This window comes from Dipodomys spectabilis, unplaced genomic scaffold (genome assembly GCF_019054845.1).
Source record: "Dipodomys spectabilis isolate Male_0828 unplaced genomic scaffold, ASM1905484v1 ptg000073l, whole genome shotgun sequence".
NCBI classification, from domain to species: Eukaryota; Metazoa; Chordata; class Mammalia; order Rodentia; family Heteromyidae; genus Dipodomys; species Dipodomys spectabilis.
Window position 1 is genome coordinate 8,384,730 of NW_024870750.1, and position 25,287 is coordinate 8,410,016.

At 40.0% G+C, this 25,287-nt stretch overlaps 1 protein-coding gene across 5 annotated transcripts in view; it reads left to right on the plus strand.

Moving 5' to 3' along the window:
* Window positions 1–16,525, plus strand: part of Zbtb1 (zinc finger and BTB domain containing 1) — a 32,564-nt gene extending 16,039 nt beyond the window's left edge. For 2 of the 5 annotated variants that reach the window (XM_042682495.1, XM_042682494.1), the window contains exons 2-3: window positions 828–885; window positions 3,582–6,732. In XM_042682495.1, coding sequence (XP_042538429.1) covers window positions 3,600–5,741 — 2,142 coding nt within the window. In that variant the 5' untranslated portion in view covers window positions 828–885; window positions 3,582–3,599 and the 3' untranslated portion in view covers window positions 5,742–6,732. Of the gene's footprint in view, window positions 1–279; window positions 455–827; window positions 886–3,581; window positions 6,733–14,828 lie in introns of those variants that run through there. The other 3 variants (XM_042682498.1, XM_042682496.1, XM_042682497.1) reach the window with 3 other exon arrangements.
* Window positions 16,526–25,287: the final 8,762 nt, after the last annotated feature.

The following is a 25,287-nucleotide window of genomic DNA, read 5'->3' on the forward strand; positions in this document are numbered from 1 at the left end:
TATGCTATGATGGGAAGATAGAAATACTGGTAGACATCTGGAGGATTGATATCCAGCTCCATGGGACATAGACTGTTCTTTACAGCATGATTCTGTTTTTGGTAGGGTGGGCACTTATGTGCATGTTGAATGAAATCACTAGTCTGGAAAAAGTATTCATAGTATCCTGGAGATTATGCCCATGCTACTGCTGATTCTCAGTAGTTTAAACGTGCTTAATAATAAATATTTGTTGAGGCTGGATGCTGTGGTTCATGTTGTAATCTCAGCTTCTGTTCTCTGTGTAGAGATCAGAAGGATCATGGTTCAAGGCCAACCCAGGCAAAATATGAGATTCCCAAACCAATAAGGCTTCAAATGTGCACAGGGAATCATAGGAAGTTCACCACCCAAGGCTGATCCTAGGCATAAGCAAGAAACCCTATCTGGAAAAATAACTCAAGCCAAAAATAAGGTATGCCACCTGCTTAGCAAGTGTGTATCCGTCAAGTTCAAATCCCAGGACAGCCAATAAAAAAGTTTGTTTAGTATTCTATTTTTACTAATTTGAGTAGTGAATATAGCTTCAGATGTGCCTATATAGTTGGCATTCTATGTATTTTTGTTTAACTGTTATGTGACAAGCATTACATTTTACTCATCTGTGAAATACTATGTTTGATGTTATTTGAGGTCGTATTCTCACCTTGAAACTTGGGGTCAGTGAGGATACTCCAGTTGCGTAATTAGATTTGAACCCAGGTATGTTGGGTGTAAATGAGGCCTGTGCTCTTTGCACTGGGCTGTGTACTATACTGTTCTTAATAACATTTCCTTCTTGGCTTTAGTGTGATCATTCAGAATCCTCCAAGTTTGTTTCAGCTTTGAACAACTCATAACTAGAAAGTAAGTCTTTTCGTTTCCTTTTTCTTTTCTTTCTTCTTTCTTTCTTTGGAAAGGGTTGCTGGGGGGAGCTTGAACTAAGAACCTTGAGCTCAATCAAGGCTTGGTGCTTAATCACTTGACCCATACCTCCACTTCTGACTTTTTCCTGGTTAACTGTAGATAAAAGTCTCATATTTGTCTGCCTGTCTGGCTTCAAACCTGGATCCTCAGATCTCAGCCTCCAGAGTACCTGGGATTAAAGGAGTGAGCCACCAGCACTGTGCTTGGTTTTATATAATTTTAATTGTAACTAGTTTGTATTTATGCTTGAACCTCCATCCTGAATCATCTTTCTTCTGTTGTCTTCATAAATATTTTTGAAGGTTAGTGAATGTTAAAAGATGTATTCTAGGAAGATTTACTTTAACAGGCACTCATAAAAAAAAACACATTGATGAGTATGTGTGCATACATTGTTCTGAAGTTAGATGCATGGTGAACAGACTTCTTCACAGTTTGGGTACAGATATCCAAGATACAGAGGTTTGAAAAAATGTACCAACTTTAAGTCTTTCTTGTTGTTGAGGTCCAGGGGTTTAAACTCAGGGTCTGGATAGTATTCCTGGGCTTTTTTTTTTTTTTTTTTTGCTGGTCCTGGGGCTTGAACTCAGCCTGGGCACTATCCCTGAGCTTCTTTTGCTCAAGGCTAGCACTCTGCCACTTGATCCACAGTGCCATGTCTGACTTTTTCTGTTAATGTGGTACTGAGGATTGAACCCTGGGCCGCATGCATGCTAGGCAAGCATTCTAAGCCACATTCCCAGCCCATTCCTGAGCTTTTTTGCTCAAGACTAGTGCTCTTCCAGATGAGCCTCAGTTGCAGTTTCAACTTTTTGATGGTTAATTGGAGCTGAGTCTCCTGGACTTACCTCAGATCTCAGCCTCCTGAGTAGCTAGGCTTACAGGTGTGAGTCATTGGCACTGGGCCAGAATAAGAGGTGGTTTTTTTTTTTTTTGGTTGGTCGTGGGGCTTGAACTCTGGGCCTGGGCGCTGTCCCTCAGCTCTTCAGCTCAAGGCGAGCACTCTACCACTTGAGCTACAGCGCCACTTCCGGTTTTCTGGTGGTTTATTGGAGATAGGAGTCTCACGGTCTCTCCTGCCCGGGTTGGCTTTGAACCACGATCCTCAGATCTCAGCCTCCTGAGTAGCTAGGATTACAGGCGTGAGCCACCAGCGCCCGGCTGAGAATAAGAGGTGTTTTTTAGTCTGGATACTTTGCTTGAAGTTTTTCATTTGAAGTTTTTGTCGTATGCATGTGTTCTTTTGTACTTTTTTCTTTTGTGAACCAGTAAAAAGTAGGGCTTTTGAATTTAAGGCCTCCTGTTTACACTTGACTTTTTCACTCACGGCTGGCATTCTACCACTTGAGCCAGACCTCTACTTCTGTCTTTTTGCTAGTTAATTGTAGAAAAGAATCTTTGGGATTTTTTTTCTCCACGGGCTGACTTTGAGCCATAGTCTTCAGATCTCAGCCTCCTGAGTAGCTAGTATTACAGCCCTGAGTCACCTAGCTTGTGTTTTTTTTTTTTTTTTAAATAATTAAAAAAATAAAAGAAGCCAGGCACCAGTGGCTCACACCTGTAATTGTAACTATTCAGGAGGCGAGATCCAAAGATCGCAGTTCAAAGACAGCCCAGGCAGGAAAGTTCATGAGAGACTTATCTCCAATAAACCACCAGAAAACCAGAAGTGGTGCTGTGGCTCAATAGAGCATTAGCTTTGAGCTGAAGAGCTCAAGGACAGTGCCCAGGCCCAGAGTTCAAGCTCCACGTCGACATAATAATAATAGCCAGGTGCTGGTGGCTCCCACCTATAATCCTAGGTACTGAGGGTACCTAGTTCTGAGGGTTGCAGTTCAATGTCAGCCTATGCAGGAAAGTCCATGAGAGTGTTGTCTCCAGTTAACCAGAAAATTGCAAGTGGTGCTGTGAAGCAAAGTGGTTGAGCACTAGTTTTGAGGAAAAGAGCCCAGGAACAGCTCCCAGTTCCTGAGTTCAAGTGCCACAACCAAATGTATATCAAGAAAAACTTATAATCTAAGGATGGATACTTTCTTTCTAATAAACTCCTTTACTCCTTTATGTCTCAAGTTTAATGCTAATCAATATAATATTTGTTCTAATTACAGGATTATTGCTTCTCCAGTAATTCAAGAAAAGCATTAATCAAACCTATTTGGTGCAGTTTTTCTTTTTTTTTTTTTGGTCCGGTCGTGGGGCCTGAACTCTAGGCCTGGGCGCTGTCTCTCAGCTCTTCAGCTCAAGGCTAGCGCTCTACCACTTGAGCCACAGAGCCACTTCCGGCTTTTTTCTTTTTGCTTATGTGGTGCTAGGGAATCGAACTCAGGGCCTCATGCATGCAAGGCAAGCGCTCTGTCACTGAGCCACCTTCCCAGCCCCTTGGTACAGTTTTTCTAAATGGAACTATTTACATATACTTTCTTGAGTATATGTAAAAATAGAATTCTTACCTCCCAATAGTTACCACCAAAATGAAAAAGAGAAAATTCAGGTACATATTATTGGGTTTACATTAGGATGGAAATCCTACCTAATTATATAATAGAAAGTTAAACAAGTCACAATTGCTAATAAAGTTGTTCTCTTTTAAGTGTTTTAGATATCTTGTCTGACATCAATATTTTTGTTTTATATAGGTCTCTAATTAATAGAAGATGGCAAAGCCTACTCACAGCAGCTACGTCCTTCAGCAGCTAAACAACCAAAGAGAATGGGGTTTTCTCTGTGACTGTTGTATTGCAATTGATGACATTTACTTTCAAGCACACAAAGCAGTTTTAGCTGCTTGTAGCTCCTATTTTAGAATGTTTTTCATGAACCATCAGCATAGTACTGCACAATTGAATCTCAGCAACATGAAAATTAGTGCTGAGTGTTTTGATCTCATTTTGCAGTTTATGTACCTAGGAAAGATTATGACAGCACCATCTAGTTTTGAGCAGTTCAAAGTGGCAATGAACTACCTACAGCTGTACAATGTTCCTGACTGCTTAGAAGACATACAGGATGCAGATTGTTCTAGTTCAAAATGTTCGTCTTCTGCTTCCAGCAAGCAGAACAACAAAATGATTTTTGGGGTAAGAATGTATGAAGACACTGTGGCTAGAAATGGCAGTGAAACGAACCGGTGGTATACGGAACCAAGTTCAACAGTAAATACGCCACATATTAGAGAGCCGGAGGAAGAATCTATACCATTAGGTAATTTTCCTGAACCACTATTTGATGTGTGTAAAAAGAGTTCTGTGTCCAAATTATCTACTCCAAAAGAACGTGTGTCACGACGCTTTGGACGGAGTTTTACCTGTGATAGCTGTGGCTTTGGCTTCAGCTGTGAGAAACTACTAGATGAACACGTGCTGACCTGTACTAATAGGCATTCATACCAAAACTCAAGATCCTACCACCGAATAGTAGACATTAGAGAGGGGAAAGACAGTAACATCAAAGCTGAATTTGGTGACAAGGATTCTTCTAAACCATTTTCTGCACAGACAGACAAGTATAGAGGAGACACAAGCCAGGCTCCTGATGATTCCGCTTCAACCACTGGCACCAGAAAAAGTAGCACAGTGGAGTCTGAAGTAGTCAGTGAAGAAAAAAGCAGAGCAGCTGAAAGGAAAAGAATCATTATCAAGATGGAACCTGAAGATATTCCTACTGATGAACTGAAAGACTATAACATTATTAAAGTTAATGATAAAGACTGTAATGAATCCACTGACAATGATGAATTAGAAGATGAACCTGAGGAGCCATTTTATAGATACTATGTTGAAGAAGATGTCAGCATTAAAAAAAGTGGTAGGAAAGCCCTAAAACCTCGGATGTCTATAAATGTTGAGGAAAGAGGTGGTTTAGAAAATATGAGGCCTCCTACCAACAGCAGTCCAGCACAAGAGGATACTGAAAATGCATCTTGTGAGCTGTGTGGACTCACGATAACGGAGGAGGACTTGTCCTCTCATTACTTAGCCAAACACATTGAAAATATCTGCGCATGTGGTAAATGTGGACAAATCCTTGTAAAGGGCAGACAGCTTCAGGAACATGCTCAAAGATGTGGAGAGCCTCAAGATCTGACAATGAATGGGTTAGGAAATACTGAGGAGAAAATGGACATGGAAGAAAATCCTGATGAGCAATCTGAAATAAGAGATATGTTTGTTGAAATGTTGGATGACTTTAGGGACAATCACTACCAGATAAGCAGTATCCAAAAAAAGCAGTTGTTTAAACATTCTACCTGTCCTTTTCGATGTCCTAATTGTGGCCAGCGTTTCGAAACTGAAAATCTAGTGGTTGAACATATGTCTAGTTGCCTAGACCAAGATATGTTTAAGAGTGCCATCATGGAAGAAAACGAAAGAGATCACAGGCGAAAGCATTTTTGTAATCTGTGTGGAAAAGGATTTTACCAGCGGTGTCATTTAAGAGAACACTACACTGTTCATACTAAGGAAAAACAGTTTGTTTGTCAAACATGTGGAAAGCAGTTTTTAAGAGAACGTCAGTTGCGTCTGCACAATGATATGCACAAAGGCATGGCCAGGTATGTCTGTTCCATTTGTGATCAAGGAAACTTCCGAAAACATGACCATGTACGGCATATGATTTCTCATTTATCTGCTGGTGAGACTATATGCCAGGTCTGCTTTCAGATATTCCCAAATAATGAACAGTTGGAGCAGCACATGGATGTTCATCTGTATACATGTGGAATATGTGGAGCAAAATTTAATTTGAGGAAAGATATGAGATCACATTATAATGCCAAGCATTTGAAAAGAACCTAAGTGGTTTTCTACTGTACTAATGTCTAGTTGATAGCAGATGAAAACACCAAAGCCAACAGGATATGAGCTATTTAGAAATTGATTTTATAAGATGAATTGTTGCAAAAAAAATTTCAAGGCCCTTTTACCTTCAATATTTTTGTTTAGGACCTTAAGTATCCATATTTTAGGTGTTAAATGTTTTATCACTTTTGTTGTTTCTTAATAGCATTGTTTCTAGTTTTCTTAGCTGTGATAAAATTTAAATGTAGACTGTAAGTGGCTGTTACCCCCTTCATTGACTATTAAACTTTAGTTGGTTTTTTTTTTTTTATCAGTAAGGTGATAACTTCACTCTTTCTTTTCTTTTTCTTTTTTTTTTTTTTTTAAGATTGTCCTATGAAATTTTAAGCCCAACATCACTGGCCATTCTTATTTCAAGTTTTAGCTTAGTTTTTAGTTTTGGACAGTGGGTTAACTGCATCATTCTCCCTTATTAATGAAATTCATAGTCTTAAATTGACACACTTATTAGGCAAGTTAGGTGTACTAAATCTAACCTTTAAGGTTGACATGGGCTCTTACTTGGCCTAAGATGATTGATGGACCTGAGGAAATCCTATAAATGAATGCTTCCTATAATTGATAAAATATTTATCATTTAATAATCACATTTAAAACTTATATTAAGTGTAAATCCTAATGACTTTCCCTCACTTGAAAACTTAAGTGGGGATAAGCCATTTTGCTTTGTGATATTAAATTTAACTATGATAGTTAATTTTAATTAAAAAGACATCTTGTATTCATTAAAAGTATTTTAATTTAAAATATTCTGATTTCTAAAGTGTGTTAGTTTGTCAATTATTTTGTTTATAAATAGATTTTAATCTAGGAATATGACATCTAAAGAAAAATGATTTTTCACCTTTTAAATTACATACTTTTGGAACTTTGAGATTTGAGAAAGCTGCCATGTATATTGATAAATCTAATAAAATAATGAAATCAATTATTAATCTGGTTGTTCTATAAAAAGTAGAGTGCACAAAAATTGTGTTGTGTTTTATACTATGATTTGAAGATGTGTTGTGACAAATGCAGTTTATCACTATGCTTCATTTTTTTCTGTAAAGGCTATTAAATTTGAGAACTATAAGATAATCACAGCTTATAAATGGACCAGTTTATAATTTTTAGATAAAATAGTAGTATCGCTAGTTTTTGACATAGGGTCTACGATGAGTACATGTGACTTAAAACACTGGCAAAACTACTGACCCACCAATAAACACCTCTACTGAATAGAATGCCTTTTAATGTGAATTACTTGCAATACAATACCCTTCTCACAATGAAAGGGATTTAATTAACTCATTTAAAAACACAATCTTGTGATTATGAATAGACAGTTAATAAGACTTCTTTTTTATTCATTTTTTAAGATACACAAATCATTTTCTATATAATTCGCATAAAAGAAGAAGTTGCCAAAAGAGTTGAGAAACATTGGCTATTATAGATTAGTTGAGAATATTGTGCACAATGAGCACAAGAGATTTATTGGGGATGAGTTAAAATGTTCAGTGAGGACAGAAAAAGCACAGCCAGTGTAAAATTAAAATAATGGGAGCAGAGAGTCCCACAGTTGATAGTCACATGGCTAACAGGAAAAGTCATTCATCTTTGTCTGGATACAGTAATCTATCAGATAGACATAGTTAAGTCTGAAATGTAACTTGAAACCTAAGATACCTGTGTGTATACTGCTAGAAATCTGATAAAAGTTCTTAACAAAACCAGAGACCATCAGTACAGTATGAGAAAACAAACGCAAGCCAGATTTTTAAAAAATATAGTATCTCCTTGGACATAATTTTCTTTGGATCATTTTATTTCACCCTCACCGAAAATTTTTCTATTTTCAGTGTCTTTTTTTTTTTGTTAAAAAATATTGCCACTCTTTTATTCCAATAGGAAGAAGGTTTAATTTACATGACCTCTAAATTTACCTGAGATGATAAAGTCTCACAAAACCACACTTCATAATGTTTTCTCTGATTTTGTATTACATACAGAGATACACATTTATCTTAGAATTAACCGCAGGGTTAATGGAAGGTACAAGTGTTCTAATAGAGGCATGTTCATTTAAAGGTTACCTGGCTTTAATATTAAGGGGAATGAAAAAAAATAACCACTTCCTAACCAGTTTCCTTTCTCTCCTGAGATGGAGTTAGCTCTTTTTTGCTGTTGGACTGGGAAGAGAATGAACCAAGACTGGAAGTTCTCTGCTGCTTCCACCTTTTTTTCCCCAACCAATTAAAAAAAATATTGTTAAGTAGTTGTACAAAGTTCCAACTCTTTTAAGTCAGGGGATAAGTACAATGCATCTTGATGAATGTCACCTTCCATTCTAGTCTTCCACACTTTTTTTTTTTTTTTTTTCCCCGCCATTTCCAGGGCTTGAATGCAGGGCATAGGTGCTGTCCCTTAGCTTTTTCTCTTAAGGCTAGCACTCTACCACTTGAGCCCCAGCTCCACTTCGTGTGTGTGTGTGTGTGTGTGTGTGTGTGTGTGTGTGTGTAAATTGGGAGATAAGAATCTCAAAAGACTTCAAGGCTAGCACTCTACCATTCTATCACTTGAGCCCCAGCTTCACTTCCAGGTGTGTGTGTGTGTGGTTAATTAGGAGATAGAGCCTCACAAGACTTTCCTGCCCCACCAGATATCAGCCTCCTGAGTAGCTAGGATTACAGGAGTGAACTTCTGGCAACTCATATTCTTCCCTCACTTAAAGTTAGTTCCCTCCCTCCCTCCCTCCCTCCCTTCCTTCCTTCCTTCCTTTCTTCTTTCTTTCCTTTCTTTCTTTCCTTTTCTTCTGGTACTAATGTTTGAATTCAGGGCCTCCTGCTTTGCTCATGACTAGTGTTCCACCATTTGAATCACACCTCCCAGCTTTTTATTCATTTTGGAGATGGAGTTTTGATTTTTCTCCCTAATCTGGCTTTGAACCTTGGTCCTCTGGATCTCAGCCTCGTAACTAGCTAAGATTACAAGCATGAATCATCAACATCCAGCCTGTAGTATATAGCTTCCAAATCTTTAGTTTTGAAAATAATTTTGTTTGTGTTAGTGCTAGAAACCAGAGCAACTTGACATGTCAGGCAAGTGTTCCATCCCCAGCCCTCCTTTTGTTTCAACCAGAAATCCTAAGGGTATACAGTTGACTTAACAATTGCCACAGTGCAACTTTAAAGTTCTTTGTTTTAGTAACTAGAACTAAGAACTTCAGAAAGTATATATAACCAAGGCTGCTGTAGGCTTGGACTCAAGTTTTGTTTTAATTTCCCATTTTTTCTGTTTTTGAAGCAGTCTTAACTATGGAGTCAAGGCTACACTTCCTGAGTGCTGAGTGCTGAGATCACAGAGAGGCATTACGCTGTCATGCCTGGACTCCTGTATTCAGATTCAGAGAAATGACCCATATGAGTAGCATAGTATGTGGCAAATGTTTATTAACTGTAATTAACAAGTTGTGGAGAGAAATTAAATTCAAAGAAAGTATTCTAGAGGGACTCCTCAAAAAAATTTTAAATAAGCATAGTTTTGCTAGGGCAGGCAGAACACTTAATTAAAAGGAACAACAGGTAGAACACTGTAGTTAAAAATATGGCTAAAGCTGCTAGGTGTGGTGGCTCATGCATGTAATCCTAGCTACTCAGGAGGCTGAGATCTAAGGATCATGATTCAAAGCCAGTCCAGGAAGGAAAGTCAGTGAGACTCATTCCAATTAGGTACCAGAAAACTTAAGTGGAGCTGTGGCTCAAAATGATACAGTTCTAGCCTTGACCAAAAAGAGCTTAGGGACAGTGCCCAGGCTTTGAGTTCAAACCCCATGACCAACTCCACCTCCCCTCAAAAAAAAAGTGTGTGTGTGTAATATGGCTGAAGCCAGGTGTCAATGGCTGGAGGCTGAGATCTGAAGATTTTGGTTTGAAGCCAGCTGGGGCAGGAAAGTCCGACATTATTATCTCTCATAAACTACTCAGAAAAAGCCAGAAGTGACTCAGTGGTAGAGCACTAGCCTAGAGCAGAAAGCAGCTCAGGGATAACACCCAGTCCCTGAGTTCAAGCCCCAGAACTGGGGGGGGGGGGGGGGGGGGGGGGAACGGGGAAGGCCGGGTGCTAGTAGCTCACACCTATTCTCACTACTTAGGAGTCTGAGATCTGAGGTTGGATGTTTGAAGCAAGACTGAGCAGACAAGCTAAGAGACATCTCTCTAGCCAGGAAAAAAGTCTGAGGTATAGGTATGACTCGTGGTAGAGCACCAACATGAATGAAAAAGCTGAGCAAGAGTGCAAATATCTGAGTCTCAAGTCCTAGTACTGTCACCTGCATGTGTGTATACCACACACACACACACACACACACACATACATACATATGTGCTGAACTAAAACATTTGAAAATTACAGGTGAGATTAGAAGGAACTAATTTTATTAAAATAATTCTAATTAATTATAGAATTCCTAATGCAACGATGGTTTTGAACATGCCAACGATATACCTAGAAAGTGGGGAAAGTTGGTGGTAGTTGGCAATTTTCTCACTGCTCACATCATCTTCCACTTTATCATTAAGTAGCTTACATATTTAATCTATACAATTGCTTCTAAAGAATCAGTAGCAGGGAATGTGGCTTAGTTGGTAGAATGCTTGCTAAGCATGCATGAAGCCCTGTGTTTGATTCCTGAGTACCACATAAACAGAAAAAGCTAGAAGTGGTGCAGTGGCTCAAGTGTTGTGCTAGCCTGAGCAAAAGAAGCTCAGGGACAGTGCCCAGGCCCTGAGTTCAAACCCCAGAACTGTCAAAAACAAAAACACAAACTAGTAGCAGTTGTTAAGTAACTGGGCTCCAGTGGCTCACACCTGTAATCCTAGCTACTCAGGAGGTCGAGATCTGAGGATCATGGTTCGAAGCCAACCCGGGCAGTAAAGTCTGTGAGACTCATCTCCAATTAACCACCAGAAAACTGGAAGTGGCACTGTGGCTCAAAGTGGTTGAGGGCAAAACCAGAGAAAAGGCTCAGCTCCTAAGCCCTGAGTTCAAGCTCCATGACTGACAAAAGTAAAAGAAAAAAGAAAAGACTTGCTATTGTTAGTGAAAAGCTAAATGAGTAGCAAAACTAAAACAAACCACACAAAACTGTCTGGAACTGGTGGCTCATGTTTTTAATCCTAGCTACCCAGGAGTCTTAAGATCTGAGGTCATGCTTCAAAACCAACCTGGTCAGAAAAGACTGAGCCTCTTATCTAAAATTAACCACTAAAAGCAAGAAGTAGGGCTGTGGCTTAAGTGAAAAAGCCAAGAAAGAGTGCCTTTCCTGCTGGATACTGGTAGCTCACTCCTGTAATCCTAGCTACTCAGGAGGCTGAGATCTGAAGATCACAGTTCAAGGCTAGCTTGGGCAGGAAAGTCCATGAGACTCTTCAATTAACCACCAGAAAACCAGAAGTGGTGCTGTGGCTTAAGTGGTAGAGTGCTAGCTTTGAGCTGATGAACGGAGCTACAGCAGCCAGGCCCAGAGTTCAAGCTATAGTTGAGAATAAAGAAATTGGCATATCTACTTTTATGGTCCTCACATCTCAGCCTTCTGAGTAGATAGGATTTCAAGTGTGAGCCACTGGTGCCTGGTGAAAGTCTTATACTTAATATCACAATTGCTCCTCGTTCTATTAGGAGCAGTTCTATAGATCTATTAAATAGGGAAGCTACTTAGTGATACAGTGGAATGAGTGTTACTCGAGCAGTGAGAAAGTTGCCAACCACCACCAACCTTTCCCACTTTTTAGAATATATTTAGGTATATCCTTGGCATGTTGCATTAGGAATGGGTTTTATGAATTAAAAATTTTGGCCATTAATCTATTTTGGTGAGTTCAACTTTTCCATCCTCTTCATTGTATGTCATTTATAGAGTCCTCCTTGTAACCTGATACTTGAGGTTAGTAATGCAGTCAGGAAACTAAGTAGACTACACTTAGTGTTAAGTACTTGAAAGTTTGGGGACGGGGAAGGTCTTTTTTTTTTTTTTTTTTCTGGCTTGAACTCAGGGTCTGGGCATTGTCCCAAAGCTACTTTTGCTTAAGGCTAGCATACCACCACTTGAGCCATGGCTCCATTTTTGGCTTTTTGCTGGTTAGCGATAAGAGTCTCACAGACTTTCCTGCCCAGGCAAGCTTCAAACTGCAGTCCTCAGATCTCATCCTCCTGAGTAGCTAGGATTACAGGTGTGAACCACTAGTGCCCAGCAGTACTTGAAGTTTATATTCCAAACTTGGGAACGTGTAAGGTAACACTAGGACTCTCAGTAAGCCCTACACTCATTTTTTAGTACTCCATACTCAGAACTTTACAGGCATAATTTTAATTCCTCACAATCTGAGGTAAGTGTCATACTAACTTTCTAGATGGTGGATCTATGTTTAAAGGTAATGTTTTCTCTAAAATCACTCAGAAACTATATATTAGGCCTGGATTTTGAACCTATAACTCTACTTAGCCTACATTTCTTTGCCATTAAGCTACCTGCCCCACCTACCAGTACAAAGAATGGCCTTTTCAGAATAGGGACACATGGTAAAGGTCCTGTGAGGCTGTGCTCCTAAGGCATGCCTGGTAATGTGGGTGTTAATTGTGGGCACCTAATGAACATTCTAGGATCATGGTTCAAAGTCAACCTGGGTAGGAAAGTACATGAGACTCTTACCTCACATTAGCCGCAAAAAAGTGGGAAGTAGAGCTATGGCTGAAGTGGCAGAGTGCTATTGTTGAACAAAAAAAGAAAAGCTAAAGGACAGCACCCAGCCCCACGTTCAAATCTCAGGACCAGCACTCATTAAAAAAAAAATTACTTGGAATTTCCATATTTCTATGTCTGTGACTTTTCCCTTTTATTTTCCTTTGTGTTTTTAAAATTATTTATTGTTGTATGCCAGTACTAGGGTTTGAACTCGGGCCTGGGCGCTGTCCCTCAGCTTTCTTGCTCAAGACTAGCACTCTACCACTTGAGCCACAGCTTCATTTCCAGCTTTTGGTGGTTAATTGGAGCTAAGAGTCTCACGACTTTTCTGCCTAGGTTATATGCTACTGTGCCAAACCTACTACTTTAATGATTTTTGGTACCATCTGTCAGATGTTATTTTTCAAGATGGATGAAATGGAGATGATTCTGTGAACAATGTCTAAGGATCATTTGCATGGCTCACTTTCCACTTCTATCAACTACAATGATATTTTACTTGGTAACATGGACATAATTTCACAAAAACCAGATGAAATTTACACTTATTCTCTAGCAAGAGGCAAAAAAGTGAGAGTTTGGAATGTAAATGACAATTGGTAAATGTAAAGTAAGCAAATGACAGTAACAGCTTGTAAAATCACGCTGGTTTTGAATAAATACAACTTAATATGCATACAGGTAGTTGAATTTAACATTAACTTTAACTCATTTCTTTATGTTCAGGAGACCAAATCATTCGAGTTAGCAGTAAAAATTATTCTTCCTTCTCCCACTTTTCTATTGAACTTGCTGGCAAAAAGGAATATTATAATTTAATACTGAGCATGAATCAAATGTATCAATGTATCAGCCATCACTATACTAAGAAGTCACAAGAAAGGCTAACTTGAAGGACAATAGAAATGTCATTCAAGAGCTAGAAATGTTAATGATGTTATGTGAGAAAATGAGCCTAACACTACTGACTTGAGAAAATAACTATACAGTCAACAAAGTTTGTTCTCAGGCTCCATTTAAAAAGAAATTGTTAAGGAAGGGGCGCTATGGCTCAAAGTGGTAGAGTGCTAGCCTTGAGCAAAAGAGCTCAGGGACAGTGCCCAGGCCCTGAGTTCAAGTCCCACAACTGACAAAAAAAAAAAAGTGTGAGCCAGGTGCCAGTGGCTTATGCCTATAATCCTAGTAACTCAGAAGGCTGAGATCTGAGGATTGTGGTTCGAAGCCATCCTGAGCAGAAAAGTCTCCAGTTAACTACCAAAAAATCCAGAAGTGAGCTATGGCTCAAGAAATAGTCAGCCTTGAGTTTAAAAAAAAAAAAAAATGCCCAGGGACAGCACCCAAGCACTGCATTGAACCCCTAGGACTGGCACAGTACTTAAACCAATAGTATATACCAGTTGAAACAGCAGAGCTCAGGTCTCAGGGTGTTTTTGTTTGTTCAGGTTTGTGTGTGTGTGTGTGTGTGTGTGTGTGTGTGTGTGTGTGTGTTTTGCTTTGTTTTGTTTGCTTTTTGGCAATATTGTGGTTTGAACTCAGGGTGTTGTGTTTGCCAAGGCAGGCTCTATACCAAGCCCTTGCCCCAGAGCACCTGAGTTATGAAAAGTCACTTTGTTTTCTAAATGATTCTTCCCTGATGTGAGGAAAACATCCTAAGAGACAGGTCATTTTTTAAAAAATCATTGTTATTAGTGCAAAACATTGCTTCAAAAATATATTTCCCCCAGGAATCAATGGGGCAGTTTTGGAGAGATATAAACCTACAGATTCGAAGGAAAACTTGTCCTCCCTTCATACCTTCCCCACTTCTGTGTGCACTTGACTCATTGGCCGAGTATACAATACTGCACTTTAGGAGAAAGCAGTGTTAGTGTGATGGCTTGAGACTAAAAAGAACATGTGCTTTACATTTTATTATATGTTTGAAGCAGAATTTTGCCACTACTAAATACATTATAAAACTTTTGATAGAAAACACTTAGCTTTTTCCCTATCCTTTATTTGTATGGTACATATTTATGTGCCTATCTATTCTAGCTTAGACTATGCAAAAATAAAAATGTTGCCTTATGGTTGAAGAATTATATTAGTAATAAGCACATATTTGAAAGGTACAATGAGTTAAGGTTAAAAAGTAAGTAAATTTAAATTTTAGGACCTATTCTTTGTTCCTATTCTCTTAACAATGTGCTAGCTTGGTGCCAAAAACTAAGAAATTCTGACCTAAGAATATGTTGTTATTTTGTAGAGCAGTCACTTTGTAATATTATTTTTCTTGAGTTTTGTCTTTTTCTGTGTGGCAGTGGTGAAATAGGGCCTTCTAACCCCCTGGAGAAGTGACAGATCTGAATTTGGAGAGGACATGGGGAAGACTCAATCTTCATATCAGGTCTGAAGTGGCACCATCTTTTCTGTCTTCCTGACAAACTTCATCAACTCTAAAAGTTCCAGTTTGCAGAAATCCAAGAAAATTCAATAAAAATTACTTTGGGATCACTTGGTTATAACATAACTGATTCACAGTGACTCTCCTAGTATTTGTGGAAAATCTGCTAAAGAAAAGTTAACTGTAAAATTCATATGATATCAGTGGTTAAAGCTACACTAAAATGAATTTTATATGCTAATTATATTCAAGAGTCCCTTGAGAAATAAGAGGGCTTACTAGGCTACTGTAAATATGTTATAAAGAGAGATAATCACATATCTGTAAACACATACAATTCCAAACTTAAAATAACCAGAATTATAGCTTATGTATTATGCAATGATTGTTAGGCAACTTAAAATTATACTCAAACTGTGTAGCTTAGAATATAAGTAAAAATAAATTTGTACAATGAAACAGATTTTAAGGCCAATATTTTAATAAAATAATCCATCTATAACACTTGCCCCTCTTCCTTTTGTGCTGTATATTCCAGTCACATGTTTGATTGTTGATAGAAATGAAGCTCTTTTTTAAGGCTGTTAACTTAAAGGAAGAGCATTGTTTCAACTGCTAGATTTTCACAAATCATACACATTTTTTTCTGAATTTAGCAATATACCTTAAGTAGGTAGAATTAATAAACGTTTACTATCAACAGTAATATATGATGTCATGCTTTCAGCTTTGAATTTCAAGATAAAATTCAACTAAGTACTGCATGAAAGAATGGTTAACATGTTCTTAAAAGCCTTTTGGAGAAAAAAAATAGTAATATTTTAACCTACAAATGCTTTGCTATAGACACACACACACACACACACAAATACATCTTTCTTAACCATATGCATCTTGTGGCCACATTATTTCCTTATTGTGAGTATACTTGTACATTTTTATTTTTGTTAACTATTCAATTCCTTATTCATATTATTTTGTGTAATATCAAAATGTTATATTTTTTAAAATGCCTATTTTATTTTTATGCCTATTTCAAATGTTTTAGAGAGCTGCACTGGGATCTATCTTAAGGTATAGTGAACACACAGAAGTTGAGTCACTTAAAATTCTAAATGTAAGTTAGGATAGTAACTTGAACATTCACTCTAACAACTAGACTAACTGAAAATCAAAGGAGTTACAATGAGATAGTGGGTACAAGAGGGAGAAGGGAGACTTCAAATACCATATGAAATGCTTTAAAAGAAAATTCATAGGTGTTAGGGTCTAAGAAAGTACTAGAGTTGATCTCTTTGGGGAACATATAGAATTGTAGGCTTCGTAAAATAAATAGGAAATATATAATATTATTAAAGGTACACCAAATAGAAATAATTCAATAATATTTTGATTGACTAAACTATTGAATTAGATTTACCAAAGAAAAGTGGCTTAAGTTTTGACTATACTAACTATAAGTGTAATGAATTACATTAATTATAAATGGTATTAATGCACGTATAATGTGGTTTTCTATTAGTATAAAATGGACTTTTTGAATTATAAAGTACCTTTGTTACATTTTAAATCTATTGCTTTTATCTAATAAAATTTCCTCCTCAATGTTCAGAAGTTAAACTGTCTGTATGTTACTTTCACTTATGCTTTTTTTCAACTTGGCTCTTGTAAAAAGTAATTGGGTCTGGACACCAATCACTCACGTCTGTAATCCTAGCTACTCAGGAGGCTGAGATCTGAGGATTACAGTTCAAAGCCAGCCAGGGCAGAAAAGTCCCCATGAGACTTTATGTCCAATAAACTACTCAAAAAAAAAGCTGGAAGTGGTGTTGTGGCTCAAGCAGTAGAGTGTTAGTCTTGAGCACAAAGAGGCTCAGCGACAGTGCTGAGTCCCAGGACTGGCAAAAAAATAATAATAATAATAATAATTGCAGAGCTGGACACTGGTGGCTGACACTTGTAATCCTAGCTACTCAGGAAGCTGAGATCTGAGGATAGTGGCTCAAAGCCAGCCTGGGCAGGAAAGTCCATGAGTCTTATCTCCAATTAACTACCAGAAAACTGGAAGTGGTGTTGTGGTTTAAAGTGGTAGAACACTAGTCTTGAGCAAAAAAGCTCAGAGACAGTGCCCAAGCCCTGAGTTTAAGCCTCACAACTGACTCCCCGTCCCCCCCAAAAATTGGTCTGAAAAGTTACCAACTTTTCCACTCTCTAATGCTATAATAATGGGATAAATGGTATAGTAACTATGTTGTTCTTGCAGAATTTAAGTGTACAAAGAACTAGTTTAAAATTCTTATTGCTAAATCCTAATTTCTTTCAATATAAAATGATTAGAAAAATACTTTATGGCAAACACAGATGGCAACAGATTGATTGGGTTTCCTTCCTTTTTTTTTCTTTTGTGCCAGTCCTGGGGCTTGAACTCAGGACCTGTGTGCTGTCCCTGAAGCATTTTTGCTCAACTAGCATTCTGCCACTTGTAAATGTGTATTGTACTGTTCAGTTACTCTCCTCCAGGCAGGTCTTATACTCATTCGTATGGCATCAGACCTCATCTCATATTCTCAGATATGAATTTGCCTCAATTTTTGTTATTTGTGATGTCTTTTAGTACAGAAACATAAGAGGTAGGCAGTGTATCTGGAGAAAAGTGAAGTTATCATTTGTAGTTTTTGGTTAAATATTGTGCCTCAGGGTAACTTGTAATGAACACTGAGGGCTTGGAGATATTGAAAGCTCTTATTTTTTACACTATGGCATCTGTGTGAAACCTGTCTTTGGATTTCAAAAGTGTTTTTTGTTTTGGTTTTTGCCAGTCCTGGGGCTTGAACTTGGGGCCTGGGCACTCAGAGCTCAAGGCTAGCACTCTACCACTTGAGCCACAGAACCACTTCTGGCTTTTTCTATTTATGTGGTACTGAAGAATCGAACCCAGGGCTTCATGCATACTAGGCAAGCACTCTACCACTAAGCCACTAAGCCTGTCAAAAGTAGTTTTTAAATATTCTAGTAGTTAAACAAGTGGTTTCACTTGGTGAAAATCAGTATTAGTTTCTGCATAAGTAATCAGATGAGTTAATACTGTTTCAATTGAATGTTAACTACCATTTAAAAACCAATTATAAGCCAACGCTGGTGACTCATGCCTGTAATCCTAGCTACTCTGGAGGCTGAGATGAGGATTGCGGTTCAAAGCCAGCCCAGACAGGAAAGTCTGTGAGACTCTTATCTACAATAAACCACCAGAAAAACCAGAATTGGTGCTGTGGCTCAAGTGGTAGAGCGCTAGCTTTGAGCTGAATTGCTGAGAGACAGCACCCAGGCCGAGTTCAAGCCCCATGACCAGCAAACAAAAACTATTATAGGCAGGAACTGGTGGCTCATGTATGTAATGCTAGCTACTGGGGAGGCAGAGATCTGAGGATTGTGGTTCAAAGCCACCCTGGACAGAAAAGTCCCTGTGAGACTCTTATCCCCAAGTAACTGCCCGAAAACCAAAGTGGAGTTGTGGCTCAAAGTAGCAGAGCACTATCCTTGAGGAAAAGAGCTCAGGGACAGCATCCAGGCTTTTAGTTCAAGCCCACAACCACCACCACCAACAACAAAAAATATAGGACTAGAAAAGCATGGTTCAGTGGTGCCAGGCAAAGCTTACTAAGCCTGAGGTGCTGAGTTCAAACCCTAGTACCACTACCAGGTACTAGAAAAAAATAAATCAGCTGTAAAAATACAAGGAAAAATTGCTGATAATCTTGTCATCTAGACTTTTATTGACTTTTCACAAGGTTACATACATAGGATAACATACAAATGCATAACTTTAACTTCTCACATATTTTCTATGCCCTTAAAACAATTTTTATGGCTGCATAATAACTCATATGCATGTATTATAGCCTATGTAATAATTCTTAGTGATAGATATTTAAAACCTTTATATTTTCTTATTGACATAGTACTTATATTTTTAATTATTTTTTTCTGCAAAGCAGCACAATACTTCATTTATTTATTATATTATTTTGCCAAACAGCACAAAATTCTAGCAACATTTTAAACATGTAAAAAAGTCAAATGTTGGGGCTGGGAAGGTGGCTCAGTGGTAGAGCGCTTGCCTTGCATGCCTGAGGCCCTGGGTTCGATTCCTCAGCACCACAAAAGCAAAAAGAAAAAAGCCGGAAGTGGTGCTATGGCTCAAGTGGTAGAGCGCTCGCCTTGAGCTGAAGAGCTGAGGGACAGCGCCCAGGCCCAGAGTTCAGGCCCCACGACTGGACCCAAAAAAAAAAGTCAAATGTTAAACAGTATTTTGTTTAAAACAGCATTAGAAATAATGAATACACTTTAAAATTCTAATTATTTCTTTAAGATGAAACCCAGAGAGTAATTTTAAAGGATATCATCATTCTTTACAAAAATATTGTCACATAGCCTTCCAGGAGTATTGTACTACTTGACATTTTCACTGGTAGGGTTTACCTATTTTGCTGCAACAAGGAATGTTATTTGATTAATATATTTGATTATAAATTTGCTTATTAGATCATTTATAATTGTTATTTATGAATTGAGTCAAAACTTTTTTTTTTTTTTTTTGGGTCCGGTCGTGGGGCCTGAACTCTGGGCCTGGGCGCTGTCGCTCAGCTCTTCAGCTCAAGGCTAGCGCTCTACCACTTGAGCCACAGCGCCACTTCCGGCTTTTTTCTTTTTGTTTATGTGGTGTTGAGGAATCGAACCCTGGGCCTCAGGCATGCAAGGCAAGCGCTCTACCACTGAGCCACCTTCCCAGCCCCAAAGCACTGATTTTTTTTTTTTTTTTTTTGTCGGTCGTGGGGCTTGAACTCGGGGCCTGGGCGCTGTCCCTCAGCTCTTCAGCTCAAGGAGAGCGCTCTACCACTTGAGCTACAGCGCCACTTCCGAGTCCAAACTATTAAAAATAAACAATTTTTAAAAATCAATAAGGAAAATGCAATAAAATAAGAAACAATATTCCATGATTAAAGAACTTTCTAATTGTTATAAAAGTGCTATACAGTCAGGCACTGGTGGCTCACACCTGTAATCCTAGAGACTTAAGAAGGCTGAGATCTGACGAACACAGTTCAAAGCCAGCATAAGCAGGAAAGTCTGTGAAACTCTAGTCTCCAGTAAACCAACAGAAAACTGGAAGTCAAGCTGTGGCTCAAAGTGATAGAGCACTAGCCTGGAGCACAAAAGCTCAGGAAAGCATCCAGGTCCTGAGTTCAAGCCCACAAAGACCCCCCCCCCAAAAAAAAAGTCATGTTCAGGGGAGTTACCATTTCATAACTTAGATAATGAGCACATTTCTTTTTTGATAATGTCACCCCTTTTCCTAAAGAAGTTCCTTTTTTTTCTTTCTTTTTGCTGTTGGGACCTGGGTACTATCTCTGAGCCTCTTTGTGCTCAAGGCGCGCACTCTACCACTTGAGCCACAGTGCCAAATCTGGCTGCTATTTCTTTTTGGCCAGTCCTAGGGCTTGAACTCAGGGCCTGAGCATTGTCCCTGAGCTTCTTTTGCTAAAGGCTAGCACTCTACCACGTGAGTCACAGTGTCACTTCCCTTTTTTTCTGCTTATGTGGTACTGAGGAATCGAACCCAGGGCTTCATGCATGCTAGGCAAGCACTCTACCACTGAGTCACATTCCCAGCCATGGCTTTTTTATAATTGGTTAATTGGAGATAAGAGTCTCAGGAACTTGGGCTGGGAAGGTGGCTCAGTGGTAGAGCGCTTGCCTTGCATGCTCAAGGCCCTGGGTTCGATTCCTCAGCACCACATAAGAAAAAAGAAAAAAGCTGGAAGTGGCGCTATAGCTCAAGTGGTAGAGCGCTAGCCTTGAGCTGAAGAGCTGAGGGACAGCGCCCAGGCCCCGAGTTCAGGCCCCACGACCAGACCCCCCGCCAAAACAAAACAAAACAACAACAACAAAAAAAACAAAAACAAAAAGAGTCTCAGGAACTTTGCTGCCCAGGCTGGCTTCAAACCATGATCCTCATATTAGCCTTCTGAGTAGCTACGATTACAGGCTTGCTGGCACTGGCAAAAGTTTTTTTTTTTTTTTTTATTACTATATCTTGAAGTAGTTGTACAAAGAAGTTCCCATTCTATAAAACAGTATATGAGTACAGTATCTGACAACATTGTCACCCATCGCTCCTAACCCATCCCCTTCTCTCACTTTTTTTTAAAATTGAGATTAGGTGTTAACATAAATTTCACATATTTCACAGTATAAAGTTTCTTTTATATAAAATTAAAACATACAGCCAGGTGCTAGTGGCTCATACCGGTAATACTATCTACTCTGGAAGCTGAGATCTGAGGATTATGGTTCAAAACCAGCCAGGATCTGTGAGATTTTTTTTTTTTTATCTCCAATTAGCTATCAAAAAAGCCATAAGTGAAGAGCCTAGATGGCCCACAATAAATGAGTGGATCAAAAAACTGTGGTACCTGGGCTGGGAAGGGGTTCAGTGGTAGAGCGCTTGCCTTGCATGCATGAGGCCCTGGGTTTGATTCCTCAGTCCTAGATAAGCAGAAAAAGCCAGAAGTGGTGCTGTGGCTCAAGTGGTAGAGCGCTAGCTTTGAGTTGAAGAGCTGAGGGGCAGCGACTGGGCCCAGAGTTCAGGCCCCACGACCGACAAAAGAAAAAAAAAAAGTGGTATCTATATACAGTAGAATTTTACATAGCCATTAGAGTGAAATAATGTCATTCGCAGGGAAATGGATGGAACTAGAACAAATAATGTTCAGAGAGAGAAGCAGTGCAAGCTCTGACATGTGGAAATTAAAGCTAAAATATACTGGGATATGATAAATTATACAGGATTCTAGATACTCATACAATGAGACCAAAAGAGGATATTCTGGAGAGAGAAGCACAAAGATGCAATGCCTAAGTGCCTCTTCCTATGAACATAATTAATATATACATATTGAAATGAGCTCCAAGATATGGAAACAAGTGACTTCTCTTTTCTGATTTTTTTTTAATTTTTTTATATTTTTATTTTTCAGGCGATTCTTCTTTTCCTTATATATGGTATATTCAAGTGTTATGCCTTCAGGAGGGTTGTGGGAATAGTAAAGAACTAGAGGGAAAAGAGTGAAGTGCAGCAGCAGTGGAGCTCACTGGATACTGGTGAAAGAAGCATACAACTTGTGGGTAGAGACAGAAGAGGGTCTGGGAGAGAGTGAGGGATGGGAAAACACTGTATGAAAGGGAATGTACTCATTACCTGACTCATGTAATTGTAATCCCTCTGTACATCACCTCTATAATAATAAAGTAAAACAAAAAATTTAAAGCCGTAAGTGGAGCTGTGGCTCAAGTGGTAGAGTACTAGCCTTGAGCAAAAAAAAAAAACTCAGGGACAGTGCCCAGCTCTAGTTCAAGCCCTGGGACTTGAACTCAAAATCAAAACATAGATACTGCATCTTTTTTTTTTCCCTAGGGGGGTAGGGAGGGAAGTTCATGATGCCATGTAAAGTATGAAACATGAAACCACACAACAAATTAGAGCAGAAATACATAAATGAAAATGAAGAAATAGTTGCTGTGATTTCAGAAAGCTATGTTGAACTACAAGATTTGATTACAAGATTTGTAATAACTGTATACAGAGGTAAGACAGAGGACACAAAAGAACCTCTCCTTTTAAAGTTCTAAGTTTAGCATTTGTGTGGGAGAGGTTGGGCCTGCCTGCCTGATTTTTTTTTTTTTTTTTTTTTGGCATGTTGCTTTGCTTGAAATGGGGGAGGGCTGACTGAATATAAGAACTTGGGAGAGTTGTAGTTGACTCCCTATTCCTAAATCACATTTAGTACTGCTTTCCAGCCTACTATTTTCCTTCTTCCTTTCTTTTTTCCTTCCTTCTTTCCTTGCTTCCCTTTCTCCCTCCTCTCCTTCCCCAACTCTTGTGAAACAAACTCTCATTGTGCAGTCCCGGCTGGCTTTTAACTCTGATCCTGCTGTCTCAGCTTCCAGAGTACTGGGATCACATGCACCAGGAACATCACACTTGGCTAAGTCCCTGCTTTCTTAAAGAAAAACAAAATAATAGACTAAAGACAAGAATTTCCATGAATAAAATCGAGAGATCGATATGATTAGTTATGTAAGTATATACAGGGTGGCTTCAGTTAGAAATGTTTTGGTTTTGTGCTAGTTTTCTTAATATTTTCTTTAAACATTTTCTATTACATCTTTTTGTCCCTTTCAGTTTCTTTCATGGAAAAGACGGTGGGAATTGCTGTTGAAACTAGTACTGTTTGAGGGGTGCCAATCACTCATGCCTGTAATCCTAGCTACTCAGGCGGTCGAAATCTGAGTATCTCAGTTCAAAGCCAGCCTGGGCAGAAGTCTCCATCTCCAATCAACCACCAGAAAATAAACAGAAGTGGCGCTGTGACTTAAAGCAGTAGAGTGCTAGCCTTGAGCAAACAAACAAACAAAAAGACCCTCAGGAACAGGGCCCAGGCCTCGAGTTCAAGCCCATGACCAAAAAACAAACAAAACAAAACAAACTTCCCCAGTACAGTCTCGTGCAACTATTGTATGGGTAACACTCACATTACCAGTCTGCTTGAAGCATTGCCCTTCCCACCTTTAGCTTCAAAGAAAAAAGACGGCATTAAAAGGCAGCAGGTGAGCCTAGCATGCATGAAACCCTGGGTTTGATTCCTCAGTACCACATACACAGAGAAAGGTGGAAGTGGCCCTGTGGCTCAAGTGATAGAGTGCTAGCCTTGAGCAAAAGAAGCTCAGAGACATGCCCAAACCCTGAGTTCAAGCCACAGGACTGAAAATAAAATGTTCCTAATGTATGCTGTCCACATGTGGAGAATTTGTCAAGATCTCTCCCTCCACCTGCCACTCATCTTCAATTTAGAACTCTACTACAACAATGTGTTTCTCAATCGGGCACTGGGGGCTTACATTTGTAATCCAAGCTACTCTGGAGGTTGACAGCTGAGGCTTGCTGTTCAAAACCAGCCCAGGCGTGAAAGTCCACGAGACTCTTACCTCCAATCAACCACCAAAAAGCCAGAAATGGAGCTGTGAATCAAGCGGTAGAGTGCCAGCCTTAAGTGGAAAAAGCTACGAAAATCAGCGCTCAGGACCTGAGTTCTTCAAGCCTCAGAACTGGCAGTAATCATGTATTTTCTACCAATCTGCTGGCAAACTTCAGCACTGGTGTAGTCTCCATGGCTTCTTCCAAGAAGCCCTCGGGATCACATCTCCCACAAATCGCGTGCTTCTGTGTTCTTCTGGAATCTCTCCCTCCTTCCCGCCCCCAGAACCTCCCTAAAATATCCGACAGTCAACCTCACAGGAGCAGATCACCCCCCCCACCCACTTGTTAGGGGTGTTAGGGATGACCCCCAGGAAGTGACAGCCGCGGTCACTCCCGTCACCAGGTGCCAGGTAGTACTTTCCAGAGCTATCTTCCTCGTCCAGTTCAACCACAGCGAAAACATTACTCTTCATCTACCGTCCCTAGCCAGTGCGCCCAGACTGCAGATCCCTCGTGGCGCGGTCATAAACACAACTCGGTCATAAAGGCGATCGCGTGTGCACAGGCCGGGGGGTGGGGGGGAGAAAGCACCACGCGGGGAGCGGGGCTGCCACGCGGGACTTGGGATTGGCTTCCCCGTGAAGAATTCAAAATCGGCGGGGACCGCATTTAAAAGCAAAATTAAGGAAAGCAGCGCCGCGAACCGGGTGTGGGGGGGTGGGGTGACAGGCCAGGAAGGGCAGGGGTCGCCAGGGCGTGCAGGTCAGCTTCGAGGCGGTCCCCCAGCCCTCTCGGGACAGCTGCCCGCCCCGCCCCGCCCGACACGCCGCTCACTGCCCCCCCCTCCGAACACACACGCCGCTCACTGCCCCCCCCTCCGAACACGTGACCTCCCGGACCCACTGAGCGCCCAGCCCACTTCATTTTCATATTCTGTCCCCGCCCAAGGGGGCCGCCCCCACGTCCCAGCCTGGCCCGGGCCGTGTCCCCTCAGTTGGAACGGCACCGGTTCCGGCCGTATTTATTCAGTATAACCAACCCCAGACGGGTTCCCCCTCTTCTGCAAGCTAGGTTAATCCATACACCCAGTGACGAATGCCCACTTGAAGCCTTAGCACTGAGCCAACAGTCCAAGACAAGTTCGCCACGTCCAGCTCCCCTTCCACGTTCTCTCCGCCCAGCAGGCCCTTTCTTTTCCCCCACCCCCCGCCTAGGAGTCTGCGCTACTCATTGGCCATCTGCCCTGTCAATCCATTGGACGTAGACGAATCCCGCTTTAGAAAAGTCAACGATAGTGGGGGAGCGGGGCAAAAAGCGAGTACGCCTGGCCTTGGGGGCG